General features: G+C 61.9%; 16 protein-coding genes across 16 annotated transcripts; 9 read left to right on the top strand and 7 right to left on the bottom strand.

Annotated features, from left to right (window-relative positions):
• Nucleotides 1-1,752: 1,752 nt before the first annotated feature.
• Nucleotides 1,753-3,058, top strand: MICPUCDRAFT_38696 (uncharacterized protein; the record flags this gene model as incomplete). Its single annotated transcript, XM_003056740.1, has 3 exons — nt 1,753-1,785; nt 1,894-2,885; nt 2,947-3,058. The coding sequence occupies 3 exons, from the start codon at nt 1,753-1,755 to the stop codon at nt 3,056-3,058; spliced, it is 1,137 nt and encodes a 378-aa protein (XP_003056786.1).
• Nucleotides 3,059-3,418: 360 nt separating this feature from the next.
• On the bottom strand, nt 3,419-6,091 carry MICPUCDRAFT_15371 (uncharacterized protein; the record flags this gene model as incomplete). The annotated part of the gene is made up of 2 exons (XM_003057206.1): nt 3,419-4,606; nt 4,646-6,091. 2 exons carry the CDS (start codon nt 6,089-6,091, stop codon nt 3,419-3,421), a joined length of 2,634 nt encoding a protein of 877 aa, XP_003057252.1.
• Nucleotides 6,092-6,363: 272 nt separating this feature from the next.
• On the bottom strand, nt 6,364-7,252 carry MICPUCDRAFT_32255 (uncharacterized protein). The gene is made up of 2 exons (XM_003057207.1): nt 7,135-7,252; nt 6,364-6,803 (listed from the first exon to the last, which is right to left on the bottom strand). Exons 1-2 carry the CDS (start codon nt 7,214-7,216, stop codon nt 6,439-6,441), a joined length of 447 nt encoding a protein of 148 aa, XP_003057253.1. The 5' UTR covers nt 7,217-7,252; the 3' UTR covers nt 6,364-6,438.
• A 192-nt stretch (nt 7,253-7,444) lies between these two features.
• Nucleotides 7,445-8,668, top strand: MICPUCDRAFT_38698 (uncharacterized protein; the record flags this gene model as incomplete). The annotated part of the gene is made up of 1 exon (XM_003056741.1): nt 7,445-8,668. One exon carries the CDS (start codon nt 7,445-7,447, stop codon nt 8,666-8,668), a length of 1,224 nt encoding a protein of 407 aa, XP_003056787.1.
• A 176-nt stretch (nt 8,669-8,844) lies between these two features.
• On the top strand, nt 8,845-9,261 carry MICPUCDRAFT_56209 (uncharacterized protein; the record flags this gene model as incomplete). Its single annotated transcript, XM_003056742.1, has 1 exon — nt 8,845-9,261. One exon carries the CDS (start codon nt 8,845-8,847, stop codon nt 9,259-9,261), a length of 417 nt encoding a protein of 138 aa, XP_003056788.1.
• A 233-nt stretch (nt 9,262-9,494) lies between these two features.
• Nucleotides 9,495-10,940, top strand: MICPUCDRAFT_56210 (uncharacterized protein; the record flags this gene model as incomplete). The annotated part of the gene is made up of 1 exon (XM_003056743.1): nt 9,495-10,940. The coding sequence occupies one exon, from the start codon at nt 9,495-9,497 to the stop codon at nt 10,938-10,940; it is 1,446 nt and encodes a 481-aa protein (XP_003056789.1).
• A 10-nt stretch (nt 10,941-10,950) lies between these two features.
• On the bottom strand, nt 10,951-11,806 carry MICPUCDRAFT_49507 (uncharacterized protein). The gene has a single exon (XM_003057208.1). It carries the CDS (start codon nt 11,773-11,775, stop codon nt 11,023-11,025), a length of 753 nt encoding a protein of 250 aa, XP_003057254.1. The 5' UTR covers nt 11,776-11,806; the 3' UTR covers nt 10,951-11,022.
• Nucleotides 11,807-12,060: 254 nt separating this feature from the next.
• On the top strand, nt 12,061-13,077 carry MICPUCDRAFT_56212 (uncharacterized protein; the record flags this gene model as incomplete). The annotated part of the gene is made up of 1 exon (XM_003056744.1): nt 12,061-13,077. The coding sequence occupies one exon, from the start codon at nt 12,061-12,063 to the stop codon at nt 13,075-13,077; it is 1,017 nt and encodes a 338-aa protein (XP_003056790.1).
• Nucleotides 13,078-13,308: 231 nt separating this feature from the next.
• On the bottom strand, nt 13,309-15,435 carry MICPUCDRAFT_56213 (uncharacterized protein; the record flags this gene model as incomplete). The annotated part of the gene is made up of 1 exon (XM_003057209.1): nt 13,309-15,435. One exon carries the CDS (start codon nt 15,433-15,435, stop codon nt 13,309-13,311), a length of 2,127 nt encoding a protein of 708 aa, XP_003057255.1.
• A 252-nt stretch (nt 15,436-15,687) lies between these two features.
• On the top strand, nt 15,688-16,021 carry MICPUCDRAFT_8931 (uncharacterized protein; the record flags this gene model as incomplete). Its single annotated transcript, XM_003056745.1, has 2 exons — nt 15,688-15,760; nt 15,861-16,021. Coding segments are annotated over 2 exons (234 nt in total), but the record flags the coding sequence as incomplete, so codon positions are not given.
• A 598-nt stretch (nt 16,022-16,619) lies between these two features.
• On the bottom strand, nt 16,620-17,663 carry MICPUCDRAFT_3523 (uncharacterized protein; the record flags this gene model as incomplete). The annotated part of the gene is made up of 1 exon (XM_003057210.1): nt 16,620-17,663. A coding segment is annotated over one exon (1,044 nt), but the record flags the coding sequence as incomplete, so codon positions are not given.
• A 904-nt stretch (nt 17,664-18,567) lies between these two features.
• On the top strand, nt 18,568-19,377 carry MICPUCDRAFT_38703 (uncharacterized protein; the record flags this gene model as incomplete). Its single annotated transcript, XM_003056746.1, has 1 exon — nt 18,568-19,377. One exon carries the CDS (start codon nt 18,568-18,570, stop codon nt 19,375-19,377), a length of 810 nt encoding a protein of 269 aa, XP_003056792.1.
• A 52-nt stretch (nt 19,378-19,429) lies between these two features.
• MICPUCDRAFT_56217 (uncharacterized protein) lies at nt 19,430-20,866 on the bottom strand (the record flags this gene model as incomplete). Its single annotated transcript, XM_003057211.1, has 1 exon — nt 19,430-20,866. The coding sequence occupies one exon, from the start codon at nt 20,864-20,866 to the stop codon at nt 19,430-19,432; it is 1,437 nt and encodes a 478-aa protein (XP_003057257.1).
• A 382-nt stretch (nt 20,867-21,248) lies between these two features.
• MICPUCDRAFT_56218 (uncharacterized protein) lies at nt 21,249-22,386 on the top strand (the record flags this gene model as incomplete). The annotated part of the gene is made up of 2 exons (XM_003056747.1): nt 21,249-21,390; nt 21,548-22,386. 2 exons carry the CDS (start codon nt 21,249-21,251, stop codon nt 22,384-22,386), a joined length of 981 nt encoding a protein of 326 aa, XP_003056793.1.
• Nucleotides 22,387-22,474: 88 nt separating this feature from the next.
• Nucleotides 22,475-23,179, bottom strand: MICPUCDRAFT_56219 (uncharacterized protein; the record flags this gene model as incomplete). Its single annotated transcript, XM_003057212.1, has 1 exon — nt 22,475-23,179. One exon carries the CDS (start codon nt 23,177-23,179, stop codon nt 22,475-22,477), a length of 705 nt encoding a protein of 234 aa, XP_003057258.1.
• Nucleotides 23,180-23,261: 82 nt separating this feature from the next.
• MICPUCDRAFT_56220 (uncharacterized protein) lies at nt 23,262-24,192 on the top strand (the record flags this gene model as incomplete). The annotated part of the gene is made up of 2 exons (XM_003056748.1): nt 23,262-24,133; nt 24,186-24,192. 2 exons carry the CDS (start codon nt 23,262-23,264, stop codon nt 24,190-24,192), a joined length of 879 nt encoding a protein of 292 aa, XP_003056794.1.
• Between the last annotated feature and the right edge of the window lie 645 nt (nt 24,193-24,837).

The raw sequence follows: 24,837 nt of genomic DNA on the forward strand, positions 1-24,837 counted from the left end.
GGCGCCGCGCGCGGCGCCGCCGCCGAAGCGCGCGCCGCGCGCGCGGAAGAAGGCTGTCCTCTCCGACGCCGCGCTCCTCGCGGAGCTGAGCGGCTCCGACGGCGACGGCGGCGGCGACGACGACGACGACGATCTCGAGGACGTCGACGCGCTGGAGCGACGGCTGCGCGCGGAGCTCGCGTCCATGCCGATGGACGCGCTCGCGCTCGAGGAGGCGGCGCTCGTGGCGGCCATCAACGCGCCGCCGGGGGAGGATTCCGAAGACGAGGCCGAGGCGCTCGCGCGCGAGATCCTCAGGGAGCAGGAGGTGCCCTGCGATGACCGCGTCGGAACCCGCCGTGTTGGCGCGTTTCGAGCTCCTGTTCTCGACGTCCTCGACGCTCGCGGAGACGCCGTACGGAGCCCTGCCGGTCTGTTGCCGGCGCGTGAACCACGCGGTGACTTGCTTCTCGGATATCCCAATCGCGGTCGCGAGGGCGGTTCGCACGCTGATGCCCGGCGCGCTGTTCTGCGCGAACGCGGCCTCGAGCATCTCGCGTTCGGAGTGCCGCACTCGTCGTTCGACTTTCGTTTTCCGCTTCTCCTCCGCGTGGACCTCGTCGTTGCCCTCGTCCGCGGTCGCGCTGTCTCTCGCGCGCGCCTGCTGCTTCTTCACGTATCTTCGTTTGTTATCGAACCATCTCGAGACTTGCTCTGTGCTCAGCTCCGGTCCGAGGGCGTTCAACCCTTCGAGCAGTTTCTCGCACTCCGTCGGTCTCCACTGCGCCTTTTCCTTGTATCTCTCTTCTAGCGACGCCGTCTGCTGCGCGGACAGCCTCGTCTTCAATCTCCGTCCCGTCTCCTCGGACACGACAATCTTCACCTCTTTCTTCTCCGCCTTCGTTTTCCGTCGCTTACGGTCCGGGAGTTCGCCCACGAGAGGGATGAGCTGGTTCCGAATCGCCGGTCGTCGGATGAAGTCCGCGAGCAGGTGAAGCGCGTCGTCGGACAGCTTCGGGGCTTTGTACGCGCCGGGTTTGAACTCGGGCGTGTGCGCCGCGGCGTTGAGATGTTTCTGCGACGAACGACGACGACGACGATCGAAGAGAGATCACGTGACGTGAGCTAGCGCGCGCGCGGGTCGCGGGTAGGACGGGCGTCCAAGTTGGAAGGATTCACACGCGCGACGTCGGGAGAGTCGCTCGGGTAACGATCGATCGCGACGAACGCTCGACGCGCGTCGCCGCGTCGTTTTTCTCGCACCTCCAACTTTCGCTGCGACTCCTGCCGCGTGTATGGGTTCTGCTGCAGGTACGGTCTCGACGTCCCCGCCTCGGACGCGTTCGCCCTCGACGCCGGGGTCGGTCCTTTCGCGGTGTCGTTTTTCCTCGACGGTCGCGGTTTTTCCTTCGTTTCCCCCGCCCCCACGCTCGGCGCGCTTCCCCCGACCTCGACCGCGGGCAAGATTCCCAGGTCGGGATCGCCGAGGATCGGGAGAAGCGACCCGATCGCGGCGTCGACGTCCATCTTCACCCCGCGCGTTCACCCGCGCGGCGGTTTGTGCGCCAATGCGCGACGTCCGATGGTCTCTCGTCACGTCCCAGCCGCTTTGCCACTGGATTTCTTGAGGTCCGGGTCAGACGAGGACGCTGACAGGATATTTCGGAGGAAGAGAACCGAGCGCGCGAGGAAGCGCGGAATCACGCACCCGCGCCGCGCGCGCCGCGTCGAATGCCCGAGCTCTGAGCGACAGTCGCGATTTGGTAGAGAATCATGCGCGCCACCGCGTCGTCGTTCGTGCCAAAGGTGAGACGCGAACTCGTCCTTCGTACCACGATAAAATCGCTTCTTCAAAAACCACGATCTCGAGGCTCACGTCGTCGTCGCCGTCATCATCCCCCCTGATGTCCACAGAAAGCGCCGGATCCATCCACGGTCGCGGCGGCGGCGGCAGCGACGCCGTTTTACCCCCAGGCACAAGCGCAGCCGGTGGAGTCCTACCCCGAAACGTACGCGGAGCAAGACGGAGAACTCCCGAAGAAAAAGTCCTTCGCGGACCTCGGGTTGGACTCCCTCGGGTTCGTCTCCGAGGACGACGGCGAGGACAACGGCGACGACGCGCCGTCGCCGCTGACGCAGCGGATACGCGAGCGCGCGGAGCAGCGCGTCGCGAGCGAGAGCGATGCGTACGCGGCGGAGCAAGCGCGGGGATATTACGAGTACCAGCCGAACCAGGAACGTCAGTACGACGACGCGGGGTGGGCGCATCACCAGCAGTACGTGGGGGAATACCACCCCCATCAGCAACAGTACGCGCCGCAGTATGAGTACTACGGCGGACACGACAACGATGCGCACCCGGGGGTGAACGAGTACGGGTACGAGCAGGCGTGGGACGGGCACGACGACGGCGGAGAGATGGACGAGCGGCAGTTCCTATCGCTTCTCATGGAGAGCTTCCCCGGGTACAGCCTCGAGAGCCTCGAGGAGCTGCTCGCGGCGAATAACCACGACATGGAGATGACCGTGGAGATGCTGACGGAGATGGACACGTTGGAAGAGCCGCCGGAGCCGCCGTCGCTGGACGACGAATCGAACTTTCCTTCCCTCGGCGGCGGGTCTGGCGGTCCGGAGGCGCCGCCGCCGCCGATCGAGGTTTTCAGGAGTTTCACGATATCCGGCGGGCGATCGAACATGCGCTTGCCATCGCCCGCGGACGCCCCGCGGTTCACCTCCGCGGACGAGAACGGGAACTTCGCCGCGAGGGTGCGGACGCAGAGCGCGGTCCCGCAGGCGCACGACCGAGGCAGCGTGCAGGTTGGGTACGGAACAGGAAACTTCCGCGGCGGGAGCTCCGCGGCGTCGCACCAGCCGTGGGTCGAGACTGGCGAGGCGGTGTCGGACATGTATGCGGCGACGAGAGAGGACGCGCGGGATCACATGCGCATGCGAAACATTTGCTTCCAGCAAGCGACGCAAGCGTACTTGTCCGGGAACAAAGCGCTCGCGAAGGAACTCAGCAGGAAGGGTCGTGGTCACGCCCAAGCGATGCGAGCCGCGCACGACGAGGCCGCGGTGAAGATCTTCAGGGAACGAAACTCGAACACGGTGCACTCGTCCGATGGAAGTGACGGCAGGCCGCGCCTGCTCGACATGCACGGATTACACTGCACCGAGGCGGTTGCGGTCTTACGACGCGAGCTGCCGAATTGTCGAGCCGCGGGAGATCGTGTCGTGCACGTGCTCGTCGGGACCGGTCATCACGTGAAGGGTTCGAGGACGCCATCGCGGTTGCCAGTCGCAGTCGCGGAGTACCTCTCGAGCTCGCGCATACGGTTTTGGGAGCCTCAAGCTGGCATGCTCGAGGTCGACGTTCAGTCGGTGTTTTAGATTTCAAGCGCGTTCTATGGGATCTAAGTTTCGATGAGTTCAATTCTATCTACAGTTTCGCCGCCAACTCTGCCTCTTTCTTGTCTTTCTCCGCCGCCGCTTCGACCGCCGAAACCGACGTGTGAGCGTCTAACCAATCGCTCGTCTCCGCGAGCGTGTGACAGACAGACTCGAACCCTCGCGTGCCGTGCGATTCGTGCGGGAGTAATACCATCTTCACCTCCGCGCCGTTACCCTTGAGCGCCGCGAAGAACCGCTCGGTCTGAATGACGTTCGTCCCGCTGTTCGTGTCCTCTTCCCCGTGAATCAATAAAATAGGCTTTTTGACCTTGTGCGCGAACATGAACGGGCTCATGGCCATGTACGTCTCCGGCGCTTGCCACAGCGTCCGTTCCTCGGCTTGGAACCCGAACGGCGTGAGCGTGCGGTTGTAAGCTCCCGATCGAGCGACCGCGCAGGCGAAGAGATCCGGCGCGTGCGCGAGCAAGTTGGCGGCCATGAACGCTCCATAACTATGGCCGCCCACAGCGATCCGTCTCGGGTCCGTGACGCCCTTCTCGACACACGCGTCGACCGCCGCTCGCGCGCCCGCGACGAGCTGTTCGATGTACGTGTCGTTCGGTTCCACGCCGTCTGCCGCGGCGCCGATGATCGGCAGCGATGGACCGTCTAAGATCGCGTACCCGCGCGCGAGCCACACGAGCGGGGACATCGGAGAGATCGACGTGAACCGGTTCGGTGAGTCTCTCAGCTGACCCGCAGCCTCCGCGCTGTTGAATTCTCGCGGGTACGCCCACATGATCGTCGGCAGAGGACCGTCGCGCGCCGCGTCGTACCCGGGCGGGGTGTACAGCGTCGCGTTTAAATCCACGCCATCCGCGCGCTTGTACCGTAAGATCTGTTTCGGAGGATCGACGAGCGCGGGGTGCGGATGCGGAAAATCGGTGATGCGTCTCGTCGTGAGCGCGTCACCGCTGGCGCCGAGCTCTAAGGAGTAGTACTGCGGGTTCTCGCTCGGGGTCTCTCTCGAGAGCAGAATCTTCAGCGTGTCTAGAGTGATCTCCACGCCGCCGGCGTCGCTGATGATCGACCCAGGGCGCTCGAGCGCACCCTCGCCCCGGCACTGCCACAGTCGTCGCGTCGCCCCCGTGTCTACGTTGTAGAGGTCCAAGAACGGCTTGTCCCCAGTGTCGCTCGCGCCCTCGCCGGAGAAGATGAGCGTCACCCCCGTCTCCCACTCTACGGGCCCTGGTCGCATTCGGACGTCGCCCTCCACCTCCTTGAACTCCGCGGGCTTCCACCCGTCCGTGGGGAGCGGGCCGGTCATCTGCGCGAGCAAGTACGCTCCGTTCGGCATCCGTCGCGTCATCGGCGAGCCCGGATCGTCGTACGAGTCCTCGTAGTTGCGATCGAACAACAGCCTCGGCGCGCGGTTCGGACGCTTGAACGTGTCCACGACCCACGCGCGCAGCGTGCGGGTCTTGTACCACGACTCGTACAGCAGACCGAGCCCGTCCGCGCCCCAGGATACTCCGCCGTAGCGCAAATCCGTCTGAAACGTCGGCACCCCCGCGGCGTTCGCGTCTTCGTGCATGTCTGCCGTGTACGTGATGTCCCTCGGAGATGCGTCTATCCGCGGATCTCCCCCGTCTTGCGCTTCCGTCCAGTACAGCTCCGCGGGCTTGTCCGGGCGCCAGTTGATGGCTCTCGGGCCCTCGCGCACGGAGTTGTGCACGATCGGTATTTTATCTGCGAGCGGCAACGCGCACACCTCGCGAACGGTCTTCCCCGCGCGGTTTACGATCCACGTCCGCTTCGGGAATCGTCCGCACGGGACCTCGTACGAGAACGGACGCTCAACAGAGGAGATGATCACGTACTCCCCGTCCGGAGACGGTTCGCACCTCGTGTAAATCGCGCTCTCGCTCGTGAACGGCGTCGCCTCTCCCGTGCCGACGGTGACTTTCACGAACTCGGACGTGCAAAAGTATTCGAACAGGTCCGCGTCGTGCGCGTCCTTGAGGAGGTCCGCGTACGTTCTCGCCTGCGCGACATTCCCGCTGGTGTTCGACTGCACCCTCGGACCGCGCGGCGTCGGCGGCTTCTGCGGCCTCCCTCCCCTTCCTTCTGGGACGACGCAAGCGACGATCGTGTCCGGGTCGAGCCAGGAATAACTCTCGAACAGCGTGTTCAGCCCGCGGCCGGGTAACAGCGCGCGGCACTGCTTCGTCTCTACGTCCGCGACCCACAGCTCCGGAGGCGCGCGGTCTTCGTCGGGGACGTCCGGACCCGCGAACCGCACGGTGAACGCGATCGACTTGGCATCCGTGGACCACGACACGTAGTTCAACGTCGCGCCCGGGGGGACGCCTTTGAAGTCCTGAAACGCGTTTATCTCGTCCTCGGTCGCGGGGATCGGCCCGAGCGCGATGCCGGTCTGCCCGGACATCCTCGAGCGGCTGTTCTGCGTCTCGTCGATGCGAAGGCCCGCGAGCTTCAGCTCCGGTCGCGCGAGCTCGGAGACGAAAGGGTACGGCGGGGGGCGAAACGAGTACAGCAGCGACGATCGGTCCGGGCTCAAGCTCAGGCCCGGGCTCTGCGGCCGTTCTACGAACTGCGCGACATCGGGTGGGGGCATCTTGTACCGGTCGCTGTCGTCCGCGTCCGCGACCGCGCTCGCGGTGACGCGACGCGCACCGCGCGGACGCCCCGCGGCGGTCATGACGCGTCGTCGAGGCGCCGTGCCCACCGACGCTCGGATCTGGGTTAGTCCTCCACGAGGAAGCCGACGAGCGCGCGTCGGGAAACACTTGACGATCACCCCCGATGTGGACGTACGCGCGAGCCACGCCGCGGTGGTGCTCGCGAGACGCAGGGCAGCCATGTAAGCTTGAGTGGTGCGAGACGAAGTGATGAAACACGCTCACAGAGAGGCCGAAACATTAATGCATTATTCTGTTCGAGTTCGCCAAAGGGCTGCTGCGAGAAGTCTTCGGAACACGTGAGCTAATGTGATATTTAAAAAATCCGGCATGATTTACCCTAGAGACTACGACCCGCGCGCGCCCGTTACTTCGTCCTCAGGCCGAGCGCCGCGTACACCTTCGCGTGCTGCGCCGGGTTCTTCTTCAGCAGGTACTTCGAGAGTCTGTTTCTCTGCCCCAGAAGCATGCGCAGCCCCCGCTGGCAGGCGTAGTCCTTCTTGTTCACGAGCAAGTGTTCCGTGAGGCTCTCGATGCGCTTCGTCAGGAGCGCGATCTGCAGCGACGAAGACCCGGTGTCGTTCGGGCCCTCCTTGAACTGCTCCATGTCGGCGAGGTTCGGGCGCGACATCTTGTTCGCCGCGACGACTTGGAGGCTCGCAGCCCTGTTCGCGACCGGGCGCGCGGCGACGTTGAGGGACACCGGGGTCGCGCGGACGACCGTCTTGAACCCTGGTAGTTCAACGGAGCGGAGCGAGGAGTTGGATGGTCAGCGACGCGTCCGGAGGAAGAGGCGTGGGAATCGATCGACCTCTGCGTGGCGATTAACCCTCGAGGGATAGGGTTTCGGTGTGGCGCCTTCGACGAGCGCGAAAGCGCCTTTGGCGGCGTCGACGGGACGCGGCACGCCGCGGACGAATCGTCCGCGCCTACACGCGCGCACGCGACGCGCGCGGGACGACTCAACACGCTCGTGCGTGGGAAGAGCCGCCGCGTCCGGGCGGACGCGGCTTCCGCCGCTAGATTTCGTTCGCGCGAGAGTCGAGCGTCGGGATTCGCGCACCAGTCGCGCCGGACGAGGAGGTGACGGAAGTGCGAGGCGCGCTCGCGCGGACGAGAACCGCCGTGGTCATCATAGCGGCCATCTTGTGCCTAAAGGTGTGAAGCTCGCGTCCTGTAGACGGCGCGCTCGCGTTGTGGGGGTCGACGTGTAAATCCCCGCGAAAAGCCGGACTACCGGAAGAGCGTCATCCGCTTTCCGGTCGTGTAGAGTGTCGTGTAGCGCGCTCCGGTTTTTTCTTCTGGTCCGAAACCGTCGGCCTCGGAGTTTCCCGTTGCAGAAAACATCGGTCGCGCACTCGTCGACGCGCGCGATGGCTGCCGACGGGTCGCCGCCGAAGGGGCCTACCCCGCCCGGGGCGCTGCGCGTGAACACGGACGCCCCGACCGTGGAGGAGGACGTCCTAGACGCGCGACTCTTGCGCGTTGTCGCGGTCACGTGGAACATGAACAACCGACGCTTCCCCGAAGACGTGACGCCGATGCTCGCGCCGTTGTTCGACGGTCGGACGACGCCCGGGGACGCCGAGTCCGCGTGCGACGTCTTCGTCGTCGGCGTGCAGGAAGCTCCGGGGAAGAAGGAGATGGAAGGCTTCTCCGACGCCGTCGTGCACGCCCTGGGCGGGTTCTCGAAGTTCGCGCACCTCGACGCGGTCACGTTGGACCCGGGAGGTTGGATACAACTGCATCTGTTCATGAGGAAGAAGCTCGTGAAGTACGTCTCCGATTTCAAGGTCGACGCGGTATCGTGTGGGATCGGAAAGGTGTACGGTAACAAAGGCGCGGTCGGGGTCTCGTTCTCGTACGCGGGCGCGTCGATGTGCTTCTTAAACGCGCACCTCGCCGCGCACCTGGAAAAAGTCAAACAGAGAAACGCGGACTACCACCGGATCGTGAAGACGATGTTCGCCCCGAAAGGGCGCAAGTCCAGGGCGTTGTACGACAAAGAGAACGCGCAAGTCGCTCGAGAGACCGCCGACGCGGACGGGTGGGGAGGCGCGGACGACCTCACGAGCGAGCGGATATACCCGACGGCGCCGTCGCAGCCCGGGACGCCGATCGACCCGACGCGTCCGACGCCGGCGACGCCGAAGATGTTCGGAGGACTGTTCAAGAAGAAAGGTTGGTCCGCCGCGGACGGGTTCGACTTGTGCGTGTTCATGGGGGACTTAAACTACCGCGTAGAGGGGAACAGGACCGCGGTGGACAAAGTCATGGAGCTCGGGATGTGGGAAGTGATGCACGCGAACGATCAGCTCGCGGTGGAGAGAAACGCGGGGAGAGCGTTCGCGGGGTGGTGTGAGGCCGAGCTGACGTTTCCGCCGACGTACAAGCTGAACCGTGGGTCTGCCACGGAGTACGACACGTCCGCGAAACAGCGCATACCGTCGTGGACGGACCGCATCATGTGGATCTCGTCGGCTCGGGGACGCTTGTCGTGCCCACACGGCGCGGACGTGTACGCGTCCGTCCCGGGGGTGCGGACGTCCGATCACCTCCCGGTCCTCGCTCGCATAGAGGTCGCGATCGGGGAGTAGACGAGGGGTAGACTAATGTATTAGAGATGCTAGTAGCTAGTCAACTCGAGGACGAGATCGCGTTCTGCGCCTCCGCGAGACGATCCCGGACCGCGGCCATCACTCGCGCGTCCCCGTCTCCTCGCCCTCTGCTCGCCGCTCGGTACACGTCCTCCAAGCTCGCGACGTCGTTCGTCATGTGCGACAGCGCGTACGCGCTCTCGAGGTCCCCGCGAGAGGCGAGCCACTGCACCGCGCGTCGTATGACCGCCAACGTCCCTTGTCTCACGTCCGGAGGACCGTCGCGGGCGAGGCGCCAGGCCGCGGGCGCGGCGGTCTCGATCGTCGACTCCGCGGACGACGCGTTTTCCGCGCGACGCATCGCGTCGACGACGAGAGCCTCCAGCGCGGGCAGGTCCTTCGCGGCGTTGGCGATCTCTATGGAATGCGCGGTCGCCATTTCCCACGACCGCGGCCGCAGCGAGCGCGGATGGTCGTCGCGGCGCGCCGAGGTGTGCGTCGGGTTTCAAACCGAGGCTCGACTACCTGACTCCGGTCTCGGACGGACCAAGACAGGAACAGAAGCCACGTCGAGGCGGCGTGCCTCGACGTGAAGGAAAGCCCGTCGCACTCGACGCCGCGCGACGCACGCGCTCGCACACCACCTCCGCTGCGTACGCGAGAACACGCCGCCTCGTCCTTCGCACGACGCCGCGATACCATGCTGAAGCCGTCCACCGGAGCGTTTCTTCTCGCGCTCGTGTGTTCTCTCTCGACTTTCGTTTCCGCGCAGGAAGCGTCCGCGCCCGTGCCTGCGGGGAAGCTCTCGAATGATCAACTCGCGGAGATGGCGCTCTGGCCGCCGGTGCAATTTCGCGATCTCCTGAACGGCGTGGAATCACCCGCCGGCGCCGCGGCGCCGACGTCTTCGCTTCCACCGAACGCGCCGCCTCCCCCGCCGGTGGACCTTCTCTTCGTGCTCCAGGCTCGACGCGCGCGTCTGGAGCCGAACGACGACGGCGGCATCGTCGGCGGGACGCTGCTTCTGACGGACATCCAGGAGACGATCGTCTCGTTCGCGGATCGACCGTATCGAACCTTCGACGCGATACCGGTGACGGAGTTTTTCGAGTATCAGACCGTCGTGGACTTCTTCGGAGGCAGGAACCCGCCGAACGCGATTCTCAGCGGCGAGTTACCATCCGACGTCGCCGCTCAAGCGAACGACGCTGGTGCGTCGTCGACGGTACCGTATCGACGTTTACTCGGTACCGTACTAGGAAAGGTATCATTTGACCCAAAGAAACCTCGCGAGGTGAGGTTCGACCTTCCCGCGGGGGCGGACGTATTCGCGGCGAACGGAGAAGTCCGCATTTTGAACGAAACCGTTTTTGAAGAAGCCAAAGGTTTCGACATCACCCCAGAGGAGGGAGACGATGTCGTCTTCCCAACGTTGGAACACGTCTCGTTGTTCATAGATCCGCTTCAAATCGATCGATCGCACGAGATGGAAACGCACGACGAGGAAGAAACACACGAACAGCGCGGCTGGGGCGGGAACCGCAAGCTTCTTCAACGCCGCGGCGGCGGGTTTCGCGGCGGACGCGGCGGACGCGCGGGCGCCGTTCGCGTCGGAGGAGGCGGTTTCGCCCGAGCCTCCACCGGTCGACGCGGGTTCAACAGAGGCGTCACGAACAACTTCATTCGGGGCGGGAACACGTTCGTCGGTGGACGGGGGGGTCGCGGTCTCGTCGGCGGCGCCGGCTTTTATCCTGGGGTCGGCGGCTTCGGAGTCGGCGGGCTGGGTTACGATCCGTACGGATACGGATACGATCCTCTGTGGAACAACAGAGCGCTCGCGTACGCGGCACCGGTGCCGATCCAAGTCAACACGCCCGTCCCCGTCCCCGTCCCCGTCCCCGTTCCAGAAGCCCCCGCGCCGCCCGTGAAGCCGACGCTCGACCAGGTCGTGTCCGCTCTCCGAGGGACGTGGCGCGGAGACGGCGGCGGCGCCGGGATGGGCGCGATCGTCCTCAACGCCGACGACGGCGTCACGTTGACCGCTTCTCCGAGAGGATGCGAAGGATGCACGAATCCCAGCTGCCGTTGGGAGACCGCGACGGGACCGATAACGATCGCGGAGGACGGAGTCGTGTCCGTTTCCGCCGCGTTCACCGCGTGCGGTGGCGCCAGGGATTTCAACGCGCGAGGCACGCTCGAGACGGCGACGAACGGAAGGAACGTTCTGTACTGGTCGCCCTCGACTCACTCCACGCAGTGGATTCGCAACTGAGTCAATCACGCAACGCTCACAGTCTTGCTTTTGTTTCAACGAAACGCTATGCCTACACGTACCTAATTTGTGGGTTCAACTCTCATTTCGCGTCTTGCCCCCACCCCGCATTTAAGTGCTCGTCGGACCACGTCAGATCCCTGACCTTCAACACCATCGCGTCGAAGTCGAAATCTTTCTGGTTGTGATTGAACGGCTTCACGAATTTTTCGTATAAATCATCCTCCGCGTAGAACGTGTGACACAGCCGCACGAGTCGAACCGCCTCTTGCGTCGTGAGGTGCTCTGCCGCGCCCGCGGTGGTCTTGTCCACGTGCACCGCCTGCACGAGCGCGAGACCTTTCGACGCGGCGAGCTCAGGGTAGTGCGACGCGACCAACATCGGCGTCGCCGCGTCTTGCAATTTCCTGAAGTCTTCGATCGCGGTGAAGGAGACGTACGGCATCTTGCTCTGCACGACCAACGTGAGGTACTGGGACATGCTCTTGTGCAGAGGCATCACGAACATGGGACAGACTTTCGAGCGATCGCTCAGGGCGTCGTACACCCTCGGCTCCACGATCGCGCCCGTCTTCCCAGACTTCCCCTCGTGATATTCGCGCCAGATCTTCACGACGACGTCCGCGTTCTCTTTCTCCAGGAGGTCGACGTGCGTCACCTCCCCGAGCGTTTTCCCCGGCGGTATCAGGGTGCTCATCCCCGATCGTCGCTCGGGCGTGGGCACGGCGCTCCACCGCGGCGCCGTCGCGGGCGGCGGCGCGGAACCGAAGACGGTCGCGCCGCGATTGATCCGAATCGCTCGCAGTGCTCTCGACGTGCCTCGCATCGCGGCCATAGCGCGCGAACCCGAGGCTACGCCCCCGCAGCGCCGACCACTGTGCGGACGAAAGCGACGACTGGACCGCTCGCGCTCACAGTGACTGGAGGGCTTTGCCTTAAAAAATGTTCATCGGTCAGTTGAAAGGGGACGCGATCAAATGTTGAAACTATGGGGTGGGTGAAAAACTGCCCCTGCTGGGCGCTGTCCATGTCCACTCAAAAACGAAGTTTCGAGAAGACTTGATCGTCGCGCGCGCGCACTTCGAGACGCACCACGCACGCCTCGCGTCCCTCCGCCAGCATGGAGTTCATGCCCAAGCGCGCGTGGAAAGAATGGGACTACAACGGCGCGATGAAGAAGGGTAAGGTCTCGAGAGCGGGGACGTTCGAGAACGAGCAAGGCCTATCCATAGCTTTTTACTCGTGGGAAGTGCCTAATCCGACGGGGGTGGTGATCTTCAGCCACGGGCACGGCGTGCACGCGACGTTCGAGCTCTTGACCAGCGTAAAATCCCCGGGGATACGGACGTCGTACAATGGGACGTGGGTGAAATCTTTCAACGACGCCGGGTTTAGCGTTTTCGCGCTGGACCATCAAGGCTGCGGCCGCTCGGATTACGCGCGAGGGAAGCGGTCGTTCTTCGAAAGAATAGACCACTTGGTGAACGATTTCTCGAGATTCGTGAGGCTCGTAAGAGACGAGGTCGGACCCGAGTTGCCGACTTTTTTGTTAGGCATGAGCATGGGCGGTTACGTCGTCGTGAACGCGGCCATCAACGACGAGACGATCGCTGATGGTGTGGCGCTGCTCGCGCCGATGTTGTCGCTGAACAAACTCGCGTCCAAAGGAATAAATCGGGTCTTGCTCCCGCTGTTGACGGTAATATCCAGGTTCTTACCTACCCTGCCCATGGCGGAGACCGCGAGAAACACGAAATTTCCTCACTCGCAGAGAGAGGTCGAGATGGACTCGCTGACGTGGCCGTCGGGGGTGAAACGCACGCGCGCGCGAGTGGCCGCCGAGTACTATCTGGGGACGCAACGCATACAGAAGCGCTTGCACGAGATGAACGTTCCGTTCATCGTGTTTCACGGAAGAGACGATCCGATGACGGACCCGGAGAGTTCGGAAATGCTCTACCAGCGAGCGGCGTCGAGTGATAAGTCGCTGCAGTGGGTGGACAATGTGTTTCACGATTTGATGCACGAGAAACCGACGTCCGCGAGGGTGTGTGCGGCGATCACGGACTGGTTTCTCACCCGCAGCGATAGGACGAAACCTAAGGCGAAGTCGAGTGCTCGCGGCGACGCGAAATAGCGAGAGCGCGTATCGGGGAACGATTCGATGACGAGAGAGGAAAAGTTATGTGATGGCAGTCAACGCGAAGCACGCGACGACAGTCTGGTCAAGCTGATGAGGATGACGTCTACCTTCATATGTTACTATAGTGCCTCTATACCCTATCTAGTCGATCCACGTGTAATGTGCATCACAAAAACACAATACAGACACGTTGTTTTCACCACAGTATCCATCATGGACACGTTGTCAGCGCCCAAAACCTGTTCCTCGGACGACTAACGCAGAAAATTTCACCGTAGCTGCGACGCTACTCGCCGCGGTCTCAAGCCTCTGTCTCACCTCTTTGGACAACTCATTATTCTCCAGTACGACAGTTAAACCTCTGACCCATGGAAAAATCCCGGCTGAGTCCGTGAACACCTTCTCGAAGCATTCCGCGAGTGCGGCTGCTCCTTCTTCTCCCACGTCGTTGTCTGATAAATTTACAGCCTCGAGCGTTGGTACCTCCGCGAGGATATCCGCGATGGCGGACGCGCCTTCGTCGCCTAGTCCGTTGCCTTTGAGATTTAAGCTCACGAGCGATTTACACCCCACTAGTTCCTCGACGAGATCCCAAGCGCCACCATCGGCTATTGAGTTCATCGCCAGACCTAGATGTTTCAATTTGGGACACGCCGCAAGCGACGACGCGAGGGCGGCAGCGCCGACGTCGCCTACGCCGTTGCTTCCTAGGTGCATTGTTGTCAGATTTTTGCAAGATGGAAGCGAAGGAGCCAACCACGCGAGTCCAGGATCGGTTAGTGAACACCCGCGTAGGTCGATGTACTCGAGATCAGGAGTGCCAACTGGAAGTGCTTCCGCGAGTTCCGCTCCGCAAGCAGGACCAATTTCATTCCCGCTGAGAATCAAGTGCGTCAACAAAGGTGTCTTCCCAAGACGAAGTGCGGTGGCGATGTCTGACAGACCGAGCGCGGTGATTTCGTTATTGGACAAATTCAGCGTCGTGAGTGATCGCGGGAACGCCCTCGCGAGTGCTGCCGCTCCTCCGTCACCGATGTGGCAGTGTGCAAGAGTCAACGAAGAAAGCGCGGCGCAAGAAGCGAAGCCGACGGCGAACGCCTCTGCGCCAGCATCACCGAACGGGTTTCTCGACAAGTCCAGGGTGTGTAAATTCGGGCAAGACGACGTGAAATCGCCAACCACACCCGCGGCAACGGAACCTATCTCGTCTCCATTAGCGTGGAGCAGAGCGAGCGACTGTGCACACGAGGACAACCCGCGCGCCATGGAAGGCCATTTGTCTCCGATCCAACACTCGCGCACTGTGAATTTTGACACGCTTCCACAGAGAGGCGACGCACCAAGTGACTTGCTGAGGACTTCAACTTGATCTTGGGTGACGGCAAACGGGCCAGTCGCGTCGACGATAAGAGACCCTGCGGGTGAACGTTCATTCCCCAACCCGGCAGCACGACATGTTTCCGGTAAAATGTCGTCGATGTGCTCGGGACCGATGGTAACCTCGAGCACATGCTCTCGGGTGACGATCGACGGCGGCGGTGCAATCTCCTCGACTTCGTCATCATCACAATCACCAACACACCGTATCAGAAGTAAGCACGTTCCTCTCGGCAGCGAATGCCCATCGAATGAAAAGTCAACCCCCGACGGTGAGAACGAACGCAGCGGGACGACCTCCGCGGCGAGTTCCAACTCACGGAGCGCGTCGTAAAGCGCCCTGTCCACGGCGGGCCAGCGCGGGATGTACGCCAACGCCGTCACCCCGCGCGTCTTCGCCATCGCGAGCTTCGCGGTCTGAAGGAACGTCCTCGCGGAGGTCGCGGAGTACACGACGTCGCTGCCGAGGACGACGTCGAACGCGCCGCGCTCGAGGACGTCGTCTCGCGGGTACAGCTCCGCTCCCCAGGCGACGTTCGCGACCCTCACGGCGTCGCCCGCGCACGTCATGTCCGCGGCGTTGAGTTCAACGTTGCGTCGCAGTCGTTCCACGACCATGTCGTTGCTGTCCGTGAGGACGACCTCCTTGCACACGCGCCCGGCGAGAAGGCCGGGGACGCCTATGCCAGCTCCCAGCTCGAGAACACGCGAATCTCGCATCAACCTCTGCCCTCTCTCGGATAGTATGAAGTGGCACAAGATCGGCAGCGCTTGCCACGCGACGTGCCCGGTCTCATCGCACGCTCGGGACGACGTCTCCTCCGGAAATTCTGCCGCGCGTTCGGCGTGGACGACAACCTGCGGCGCGGACGAGGTGGTGAGAACTGGAAGGGCTGACGAGATTCGTAACAACGTGCGGGAACACACCGTCTCGCCGCCGCGATTGAAGACGTACTCCGCGGGAACCGACGTCATCGCACGCGGGCTGAAGCGACGGTCCTCGATGGCCTAAACTCGCCACCCCATCGGTTCGGCGCTCTCGAGGAGGCCTCGCGGCGAGACGCGAAGTGAACGAGTATACGCGTCAGCAGCAAAAATATCGAGTCTTCGTTTTCTCGTTCAAAGGACGTCACTTGTCGGATTCACTCGCGTGTATTTCCGCGTGCGACCACGGCACGCGGTAGGGCTGCCGAAGTCAAGATGCCACCAAAAAAGAATCCCTTATGCGCACGAATAAAGCGGCTCATGCAAGCCGACGAGGATGTCGGAAAGATTGCGCAGGCGACTCCAGTTCTCATGGGTACGTTTCCATCAACCCCAAGAAATCGCGCTTCAAATCCCCACTTCTACCGAGTTTTGTAAAGCACCACGCTGATCCCCTGCGTCCTCTCTCACCGCAGTACGAGCGCTGGATTTATTCGTCGAGGAACTCATGAACGCAACGACGAGCATCGCGACCGCGCACAGCGCGAAGACGGCGAGCGCTGGGCACTTGAGGGCGGCGATCATGGGGAACGAAAAATTCGACTTTTTGAAGGACATCGTCGAAGCTGTTCCAGATCTTCCACAGCCAGCGGCGGCGGACACGGTCGCGCACGGTTCTCTCGACGATGAAATTGTGGTGGGATCACTCGACGGTCCAATCGATGAAGAGCCGCCAAAACTTCCGCCGAAAGAGCCGACGAGGGCCGGTAAACGAAAGAGAAAACCGACGCCGAAACAGGAGGAGTTGGACGAGGAGGAGGACGACGCGCTTCCCGCGGCGGCGCCGGAGGTGGTCGAGGAACTGGCGCCGGAGCCGGCGCAGCCGGCGCCCGTGGTAGCGACGGAGGGAACGCTGGGGGGATCAGGAGAGGGTGAACCTGTGCCACCGCCTGTCCTACCTTCCGTCGGAACGCTGGGCGACTCGGACGACGACTACGACGACTTGTGACAGCGTGTGATAAACTCTATCCTAACTTTCTTCACGCTTCTCGTTCCGGTTCCGGCTGCTGCTGCACCGGCTGCGCGATCGCGGGCGCGAGGGCGGGAATACTCTGAGGAGCGGTGCCCTGCTTACTCGCTCCCTGGTTACTGTTCGCACTCCTAGATTGGTCCACGCGCGGTGACGTCGGAAGCGGGTTAAACAGCGCGTTCTCCTCTGGCTCGAGCTCGAGCTCGAAAAACGGGTGCTTCAACGCGTCCGCCGGGGTGATTCGGTCCTCTGGGGTGAACTCGAGGAGCTTGTGCAAGAGGTTCGTGAGGTGCTTCGCCGTCGCTCCGTCCAGTCGACCGTAGATGATGTCCTGCAGCCTATCCATCTTCATCACCGCCCGCTCGCTCTCTCGGCTTTGGCTCCCCTCCGGCCAGTTCAGCTCTTTTCCGTTGCGGAAGTACTTCTGCGCGTGTCGATCCGCGCGGGAAATCACGTTTCTCCCAATCGGCCCGAGTAACACCTCCATCATCGCGAGGTGTTCGAGGTTTTCGTGCGTCTGAAACAGCGCGTCACCAGTGAGCAGCTCGACTAAAATGCACCCGACGCTCCACACGTCGCACGAGTACGACCAGCCCATGCCGAGGATGACCTCGGGGGCTCGGTAATGACGCGTCGACACGACGGTGGAGTGGTACTGGTTCTCGAACGTCGCGCTGCCAAAGTCGATGAGTCTGATCGTCGGGTCCGTGGGAACTCGTTTAGTGAACTTGCTCCCCGACGACACCGGGACGCGCTGGTACGCGCTAGAGAGCAGGAGAATGTTTTCCGGCTTCAAGTCCGTGTGCACGAGCTTCAGCGAGTGCAGAAACGCGACCGCGCGTAAGAGCTGGCGGCCGTAGTTTTGCACGAGGTTCAGCGAAAACGGCTTGTAGTGGTTCTTTCGAAGGAACTCGAAGAGACTCAGCCCACACTTCTCGAACACCATGCATATGTGTCCGCGGTAGTCGAACCAGCTCTGCATCTTGATGCAGTTGTACTTCCCTTCCGGGTCGGACTTTTGCACCGTCTTCAAGACGTCGATCTCGATCATCGCGGCGTCGCGGTACTTTTGGACGTTCCGAATGATCTTCACCGCGCAGTAGCTCCGAGACTTTCGGTCCCAGCACTCTAAGACGCGTCCAAACGTGCCTTCTCCTAGCGGGGCGAGAATTTTATAGTACGGCGTGATGCTCTCCCCGAGTTCGTACTGCAAGTGGCCGTCTTTGTCGTCCGGGCGATGCGGCGGTGATTGATGCACTTTCCCAGACCCGGACGTGCCTTTCGACGACGTCGCGCGATTCGTCCCTTCCACCGTCTCCGCGGAAGCGCCCGAGGTTTTCCTCTCCACGAGCGCTTCTTCCTCGTCTCTCTTACGCTTCTGCGAGCGCGTCACGGCCGCGTCCGTCCTCCCGAGCTCCTCCCCTTCCCCCGCTCCCTGCCGCGGCGGGTTCGTCTCGCCCTCCGTCGGAGGCGCGGCGGGGGGCAGGAGCGGCTCCATCACGACGGCCGCTGGAGTCCCCGAGGCGCGCGCGGCGAGAGCGTTCGCACGGTGAGATCGAAGGTGATCTCCGGGTAATTCGCGTGCGCGCAACGCTAGACCTCGACGGAACGACCACGACGCGCGTCTGCGAGAGGTCACGCGAAGCGGTCAATTCACGGAGCGAAGGGGCGCTTTTTCCTTGGCGACGTGCCGCGACGAGATCTCGCCTGCTACGGACCGAGGCGACGTGCGAGTGGCCTAAGACGCGTCCGCTCGTCGGTGCTGGTATCGGTCGACTGTCACACGTCGACGGCGCGCGCGATACTTCACGCGACTCGTTTGCGCGGCGCGGAATATCGCGCGGATGCTGTCGGGGCCTTTTCTCGTAGTTTTCTTCACGCGGCGCGGCGCGGCGGCGAAAACGAGCGAAACAGCCGCCACGTCTCGGAGAACAGCGAACACACCGAGAGGAGCTCCTCCTCCGCCGCACGAGCCGGTCGAAGTCATGAGCATGAGCATGCTGTCTTCACGCTTGAACGCGATGCCATCGCCGCTGCGCCTCTCCCGGTCCGCGAAGGAAGCGACGGTCGCGCGACGCGGGGCGCCGCAGGTGGTCGCGATGGCGAAAAAAGACAAACGCAAAGCCGCGAGGAAAGCGGAGAAGAAAGCGGAGATGAAGACGATGACATCGAAATCTAAAGGCGGGAACGACGAGCCCGAGAAGCCGAAAGCGCCGTCGGCTCCGAAGCCGTACGAGAGCACCTCCGCGGTCATGCAGTCGCTGACGATTTGCGGGTCGTACAAGGAGAAGACCGGAGAGAAGCTCTTGGATGGGGAAATATTGGTTCAGGAAGCCGCGGAGAGGCTGTGGAACGCGCCGTTCGTGTGCGCGAGCCATGACGCGTCGGACGTGTTCAACTACGGGAACAAAGCCGCGCTCGAGCTGTGGGGGCTCTCCTGGGACGACTTCGTCGGGATGCCGTCCACGAAGTCAGCCTCGGACGAGGACGCGATCCAATCCGAACGCCGCGAGCTTTTGGATAAGGCCGCCGCTTCCGGGGTCATCAAGGACTACAGCGGCGTGAGGCAAGCGAGCGACGGGCGTCGCTTCCGCGTGACAGGGGCGACGGTGTGGACGATCACGGACAGAGAAGGGAACAAGACTGGACAGGCGGTGCGGTTCGACACGTTCGCGTGGCTCGGCGAGAACGGCGAGGAGACGGAGATGACCGTCGCAGACGGGGGGGAGCTCGTGGAGAAGTCATCCGGGGCTGGGGACGGCGACGCCACCGCGGACGCCGCGCCGTCTGCGTCTGATATAGCGGCGGCGGCGGAAGCCGTGGAAGAAGCGGCCGCGAAGGTGCGTAATCTAAAGGAAGGAGACGGATTAACGAACGCCGATCCAGAGGTTCAGGCGGCGGTGTCCGAGCTCCTCGCGAAGAAGAGCGCGCTCGCCGAACTCGAAGAGCGAGCGGCTGTTTAGCGGTCTTTTAGCTAGCTCTAGCGCTCTTCACGTGCGACTTAATCCTCTCTTCCTACGACGCGAAGTATAAAATCATCGGGTTGATCATCTCGTCGCTGTTCGGTGCCGTCGCGCTGTTCGGGTCCAAGTAATCGCGAGTGATGAAGAACGATTCCTGGCCGTTCGAAGGAACTTCCGTGCACGCCGTCTTCCAGCCCTTTGCGAAATAACGACAGAGTCCTCCGCTTGCGAACGCGTGCGCGTACACGAGGTCGGTACCCCACGCGCGGTCGTCAACGGATGACACGACTCGAACGTTCGCGGCGGAGATGAAACTCGTGGCACCACCGCTTTGATACGCCGCGATGTTGCTGAACATCGCGTTCTTCTTTGCGACGTGATTGACGCCGACGAAGAGCGCGACGAACGGTCGGTCAGGCAGGGCTAAATCACTGATACCGTACGCGCAGTCCGATGTCTCCCCGAAGCACGCGGATTGAATGCGTATCTGTCGCGCGGCCCCGGTTCGGAAAGGAGAGTACGACCGCGAAGTTAAACACCTGTCTCGGTCGACGTTCACTGTAGATATTTTCCCCGTTTGCATGTACTTTAGCCCGGAATCAACAAGGACCCGCTTGAGCTGCTCCGCGCGTCTGTACAAAGAGCTCTGCAAGTGGCGCTCGTCGTGCATCAGCCTCGATGGCGAGGGTTGCGGCTTTAAAGCGAAGAGCCGACCGCGAAAGTTCCTCGGCGCTCGAGCGATGAACACGCTGTTCCACCGAAGCTTCGAGTACTCACCGAGGGCATCGTTCCCGGGCCACATCGCGCTTCGAAATGAAAAGGTAAGCTGATCCGAATCCATGATTCGATCGGGAGCGAGCTCTTCGACGTTTAACGCGACCTCGTCGATTCCCGCCGTGAGGAAGGCCTCAGAGACCCTTTCAAACGTCAGCTCGTCTTTCGTCGAGACGAGGACTATAGGTTTCGAGAACACCGGACATCGTTCGCCCATGAACAGCTCTGCATCGCACGCATGATTCCACGTCGAGTTCCTCAGCGTGAGCATGTTGACGCGGTTATTACCGGCGGTCGCGGACACGACCCGACCTCTTCGTCGCCAAACGTACGTGCTCGCCGAGAAGTACCTAGACGGCGGGGGAGCGCAGAACGTCATCACGAGCGCGTCCGAGGGGCCGAGGCGAAAGACGGGCGAGATGCCGCCCGAGAACGATGGACGCGCGTAGATCATCGCCGGGTTCCCGATGCCGTTCCAATTGGTCCCCGTCTCCTCTAGCGCCGCGAGTTCAGCGTCGTGGTCGTGCGTAAAGTGAAAAACGCCTTCGTCCCGTCGCCATCCGTCACCGCCTAGTATATCGAACGCTTCGTCCGAGAGCGCGCGCGCCGCCGCCGTCGGATCGCCGTCAGCGCTGTCGCACGAGAACGCCACGGCCGTTCGAGGCGCGATGAACGCCGCGGAGAAAGCGACCGCGGCGAGGAATAGCGAGAACATAGAGGTCGTTTTTCGCGTTCGTCGTTCGCGCGCGTCCCTCAGTCGGTTGTGGCGACGCGCGAGCGAGCCGGGGACGAGTCTTCGCCCACGCTGACGTACAGTACATGTGGACGCGTCGGTCGTCCGCTACGTCGCGTCGAAAGAGTGATCGCGCGCCGCGCCCACTCCGTCCTCGTGGCGTCGAAACTGGCCGAAAGCACTTCACGCGTCCGCTCGTTTTCGGTTGGGTCGAGTGCCGTTTTCGTCCCGTCCGAGCGTTTCCGTCCTAAACCGTCGAGCGAGCGAGCGGCGCCGTAGTCCGCGTGCGCGTGAAGAGTGCGGCGCACGCATCCATCGAAGTTCACGCACACGCCAGTACTGCCGCGACACGTAAGGCGTCGAGATGACCATCTTACAGGTCACCCTTCAGCCGTTCGGCATCTTGAACGCGCTTCGAAACCGCTTCGTCATTCCGTTCGCCATTTCGTTCTTGCAGCGCATCGCGCTCTTCAACCCGAAGGAATCGTTCACGTATAAAACTGTCGGTGGGTTACAACGCGCTGCTTTCCCTCTAACAGAACGTCGAAACCCGCGCGCGCGCCGATGACTGTCGAGCGTCCGACTCGGCGACGTTCGACGTTCCTCCCGGAACTCGCTTCTCGAACCGACGTCTAAATCCGCCTCCTCGTCCTCTCGGCGCAGATTGGCTGACCGTCATACTCGCGACGTTGACGATGATGATAAGCGTGATTTTTTACGTCATGCTCGAGACAGACACGTACGGAAAGCTCCGTAAGGTGTTCGATTCGCGCCCGTGGAGGAACGGGGAGAACGTGTATCTCGCCTCGGACGCGTCCGCGGTGGACGCGCCAGAGGCGAACCGCGAGTGCCCGTTTTCAGACAAGACCGCGAAGGGGAGCTGTCCCATCTGCTGCACGTGCACGTCTAAGGATGGCTATCACCATGGCGACCCTGCGAGGATGCACAACAACTTCGGCGTCGCGATGATCGAGTACGAATTAGCGCGCAAGGCTCTTGAACGCGAAGACAGCCTCGTTTTGGGTCGCATCCAACTTGACACGCTCGTGAACTACCGCGGCAACTACCTTTTCGGAACTCTGAGCCCTTCATGCAAGGGCTGCTACATGAAAACGTGGTGCTGGAACGTTGGGTATCGCATGACCTGGCAGTCCACTATCGTAGCTTTCAACGCGATGTTGTGCTCGCTCATCTTCCAGTCCGACATCAACCTGTTTTATGCAGATCTGAAGAACATCCTGCTGTGCATTTCCTGCTTCTTCTCCGTGTCGACCCTCGTCATGCAGCTCGCACTTCTCGCAACCGCGGTTGTCTTCATCAACGAACATTCGTTCATGGACAAGTCCGCGATACCGAGGTGGCTGCAAGGGAGGAAAAACTCCGCTCTCATGAAAGTCATCGAATACTTCGCAGATCCGTGTGCTAAATACGGCGTCCCGACGACGAAGAAATATTGGAGCTGGGTGTCCAGGCCGCCGAGGAAGAAGTGGCGACGCGAGTAAGTTGTTACCTCCACGCGTCGCTGATATTCGTAAGATGACTAGTTCTACGTTTCTAATCTATATAAATCTGTCGGCGTGCCTCATATCCTCAGACGAGTCCAACGAATTTGTTTTCACCGCTGTTCCGAAGTGTGGCGAACCGACCCGCGAGTTCGTCCCTGAGCTCAGCTTCAAGGGTTTTTTCCCGCTCGTTGACCGCCTCCGCGAGCTCTTTTTGAAGCTCGTTCACAGTGGCGTCGTACAGATCCGTGACGGCGCTGACTTTATCCCCCAGCTGCGTCAGCATGCTTTCGAGCTCGGCTATGCGCGACTTGATTTCCCGCTTAAACGAACCAGCGACCTTCAGCTTGGCGTTCTTCTCCTCGCTCAGCGCCAACACGACACCATCGAATTCATCCTGCAGTTCTGACTTGAAGTTCTCGAGCTCCCTCCTCGCCGCTTTCCGAATCCGCACCTCTTCGTGCTTCTTCGCGACCATTACCTGTTCCTCACGGAGCAGTGCCAACTTTTCCTCCAGGTGCCTCGCCTGATCTTCTAGTCTGCGTTCCTCGTCCTCGGCCTCATCCACGGTACCGACGCCACGCGATGCCTCGTTTCCGTCTGCTCCGAACTCATCGATACCTTCCCAGTGCCCTTTCTCCGCGGGTGACCTGCTGCTCTCGCATTTCTCGCTCCCTTTGCGCGTTCGAGAAGCCGTCTTCCCCTTTCTCGAGTTGTTGTGCGCGCCTCCCCCGCGCGCAACTTGACCTTGGTCCCGCGCATGGTCGCCCCCGTCGCCTCTTCGCCGATGCATCTTCACTCGAGCGGCATCCAGCTTTTCATTAGACGGTGCGAGGCCGTCGTCGTCATCGGACGCCCACAGATGCTCGTCCTCCATGCGCGGCGCGTTCTGTTCAAAACTGACCGGACGATGCATCTCACAAATCACTTCCTCAGCACGAGACAGGATGGGAAAGCGCCGTGGTGGTCGCGGAGGGGACTCGGGGTACGAGGACCAATATGGCGGCGGCTGGTCCGGCGGCGGGAGAGACCACGACAGCAACATTGGAGGGAAGAGCGGAGGAGGCGGCGGCGGTGGAGGAGGGGGCGGCACAGGTGGCGGAAGTGCGGGGGGCGGGAAGCCGGGATCAAATGTTCAGTACCAGCGGCAGCTGCCAAAGTTCCTGCAAGCCCACGCGCATCTGCTCAACCAGGAAGGGTTCCAGGAAGACGCGAAAAATGCGTGGGAAGACTACGCGCACTCCGACCAGCTCGCGAAGTACGGGGACGAGGACGACGTCGAAGGGAACGCGAGAAAAGGATTAGGCAGCGGGGCGGTGAACCACAAAGCATTGGGGTTGTCAAACGACGCGGAGGAGAAGGAACAGCTCGCGAAGGAGGAGAAAGGGAAAGGAAACCGAGCCTTCCAGGAAAAGCGCTTCGAAGACGCGATAAAACACTTCAACGTTTGCGTGAAGCTCGAGCCGCTGAACCACGTGTACTTCAGCAATCGGTCCGCGGCGTATGCGAAGCTGAAGCGATACGAAGAAGCGCTGAAAGATGGGCTCGCCGCCGTGAAGCTGAACGGGAGCTGGGTGAAAGGGTACACTCGCGTCGGGGCGGCGAACATGGGGCTAAACCGATTTACGGACGCGAGGGAGAGCTATGAGAAAGCGTTAGCCCTGGACGAAGATAACGAGCAGATTAAATCGAGCTTGAAGGAAGCGAAGAAAGCGGAGGAAAGCGCGCTCGCGGCGGGGAAGTTCACGTTTCAAAGCAAGAGGAAAGGGAGCGACGACGCGGATATTTCCACGGCGAAGAAGGTAAAAGTGAAGGGAAACACGAACGCGAAGTTGTTGTCATTTCAAGAGGAGGATTGAGCAACTGCACCAGCCCAGCGAAGACGTGTCAGTCTAAGTCCGCGATGGTGTTCGAAGACGACGGCTCGACAGATTTCGTCTCCGCCGCCGTGACTTGCTGTGTGTTTTGCCGTGCCGCTGCTTCCTCAGCCTCAAAACGCTTCCGCATCGCCTTGAGTTTAGCCGCCTGCTTCTTGCGCTTCTCCTCGCGCATCGCTTTCTGAAGCCGTGGAAGTTTGTACAAGTCCTCGAGATTCGAAATCACGGGAACGTCAGGGTTCTCGCGGATGGCTTTTTGTTCTGGAGTTTCTTCTTCCTCCGGTTCGCTCTCCCAACCGCCTTCATCACCGTCGAGGCGAATGTATTCCGTCATAGCGATGTCTTCCCACTGTCGGACTTTATCCGGCGGCGGTGCAATAGCGACGACATCGATGTCGACGTCGTCGACATGGGCCGTCTCCGGGGACTCGTTTGATCGAACCTGAAGCGAATACGGGCTCTGGCCGATGTGAACTCCAGAGGACTCGACGACGACGCGGTAGAAACCCTTCTTCGACGGGGTAAACGACATCTTATACCGCCCTTCTCCGGTATCACAGATATCAACTTCGGT

This window comes from Micromonas pusilla, assembly GCF_000151265.4.
Source record: "Micromonas pusilla CCMP1545 genomic scaffold MICPUCscaffold_3, whole genome shotgun sequence".
In the NCBI taxonomy this organism is placed as follows: Eukaryota; Viridiplantae; Chlorophyta; class Mamiellophyceae; order Mamiellales; family Mamiellaceae; genus Micromonas; species Micromonas pusilla.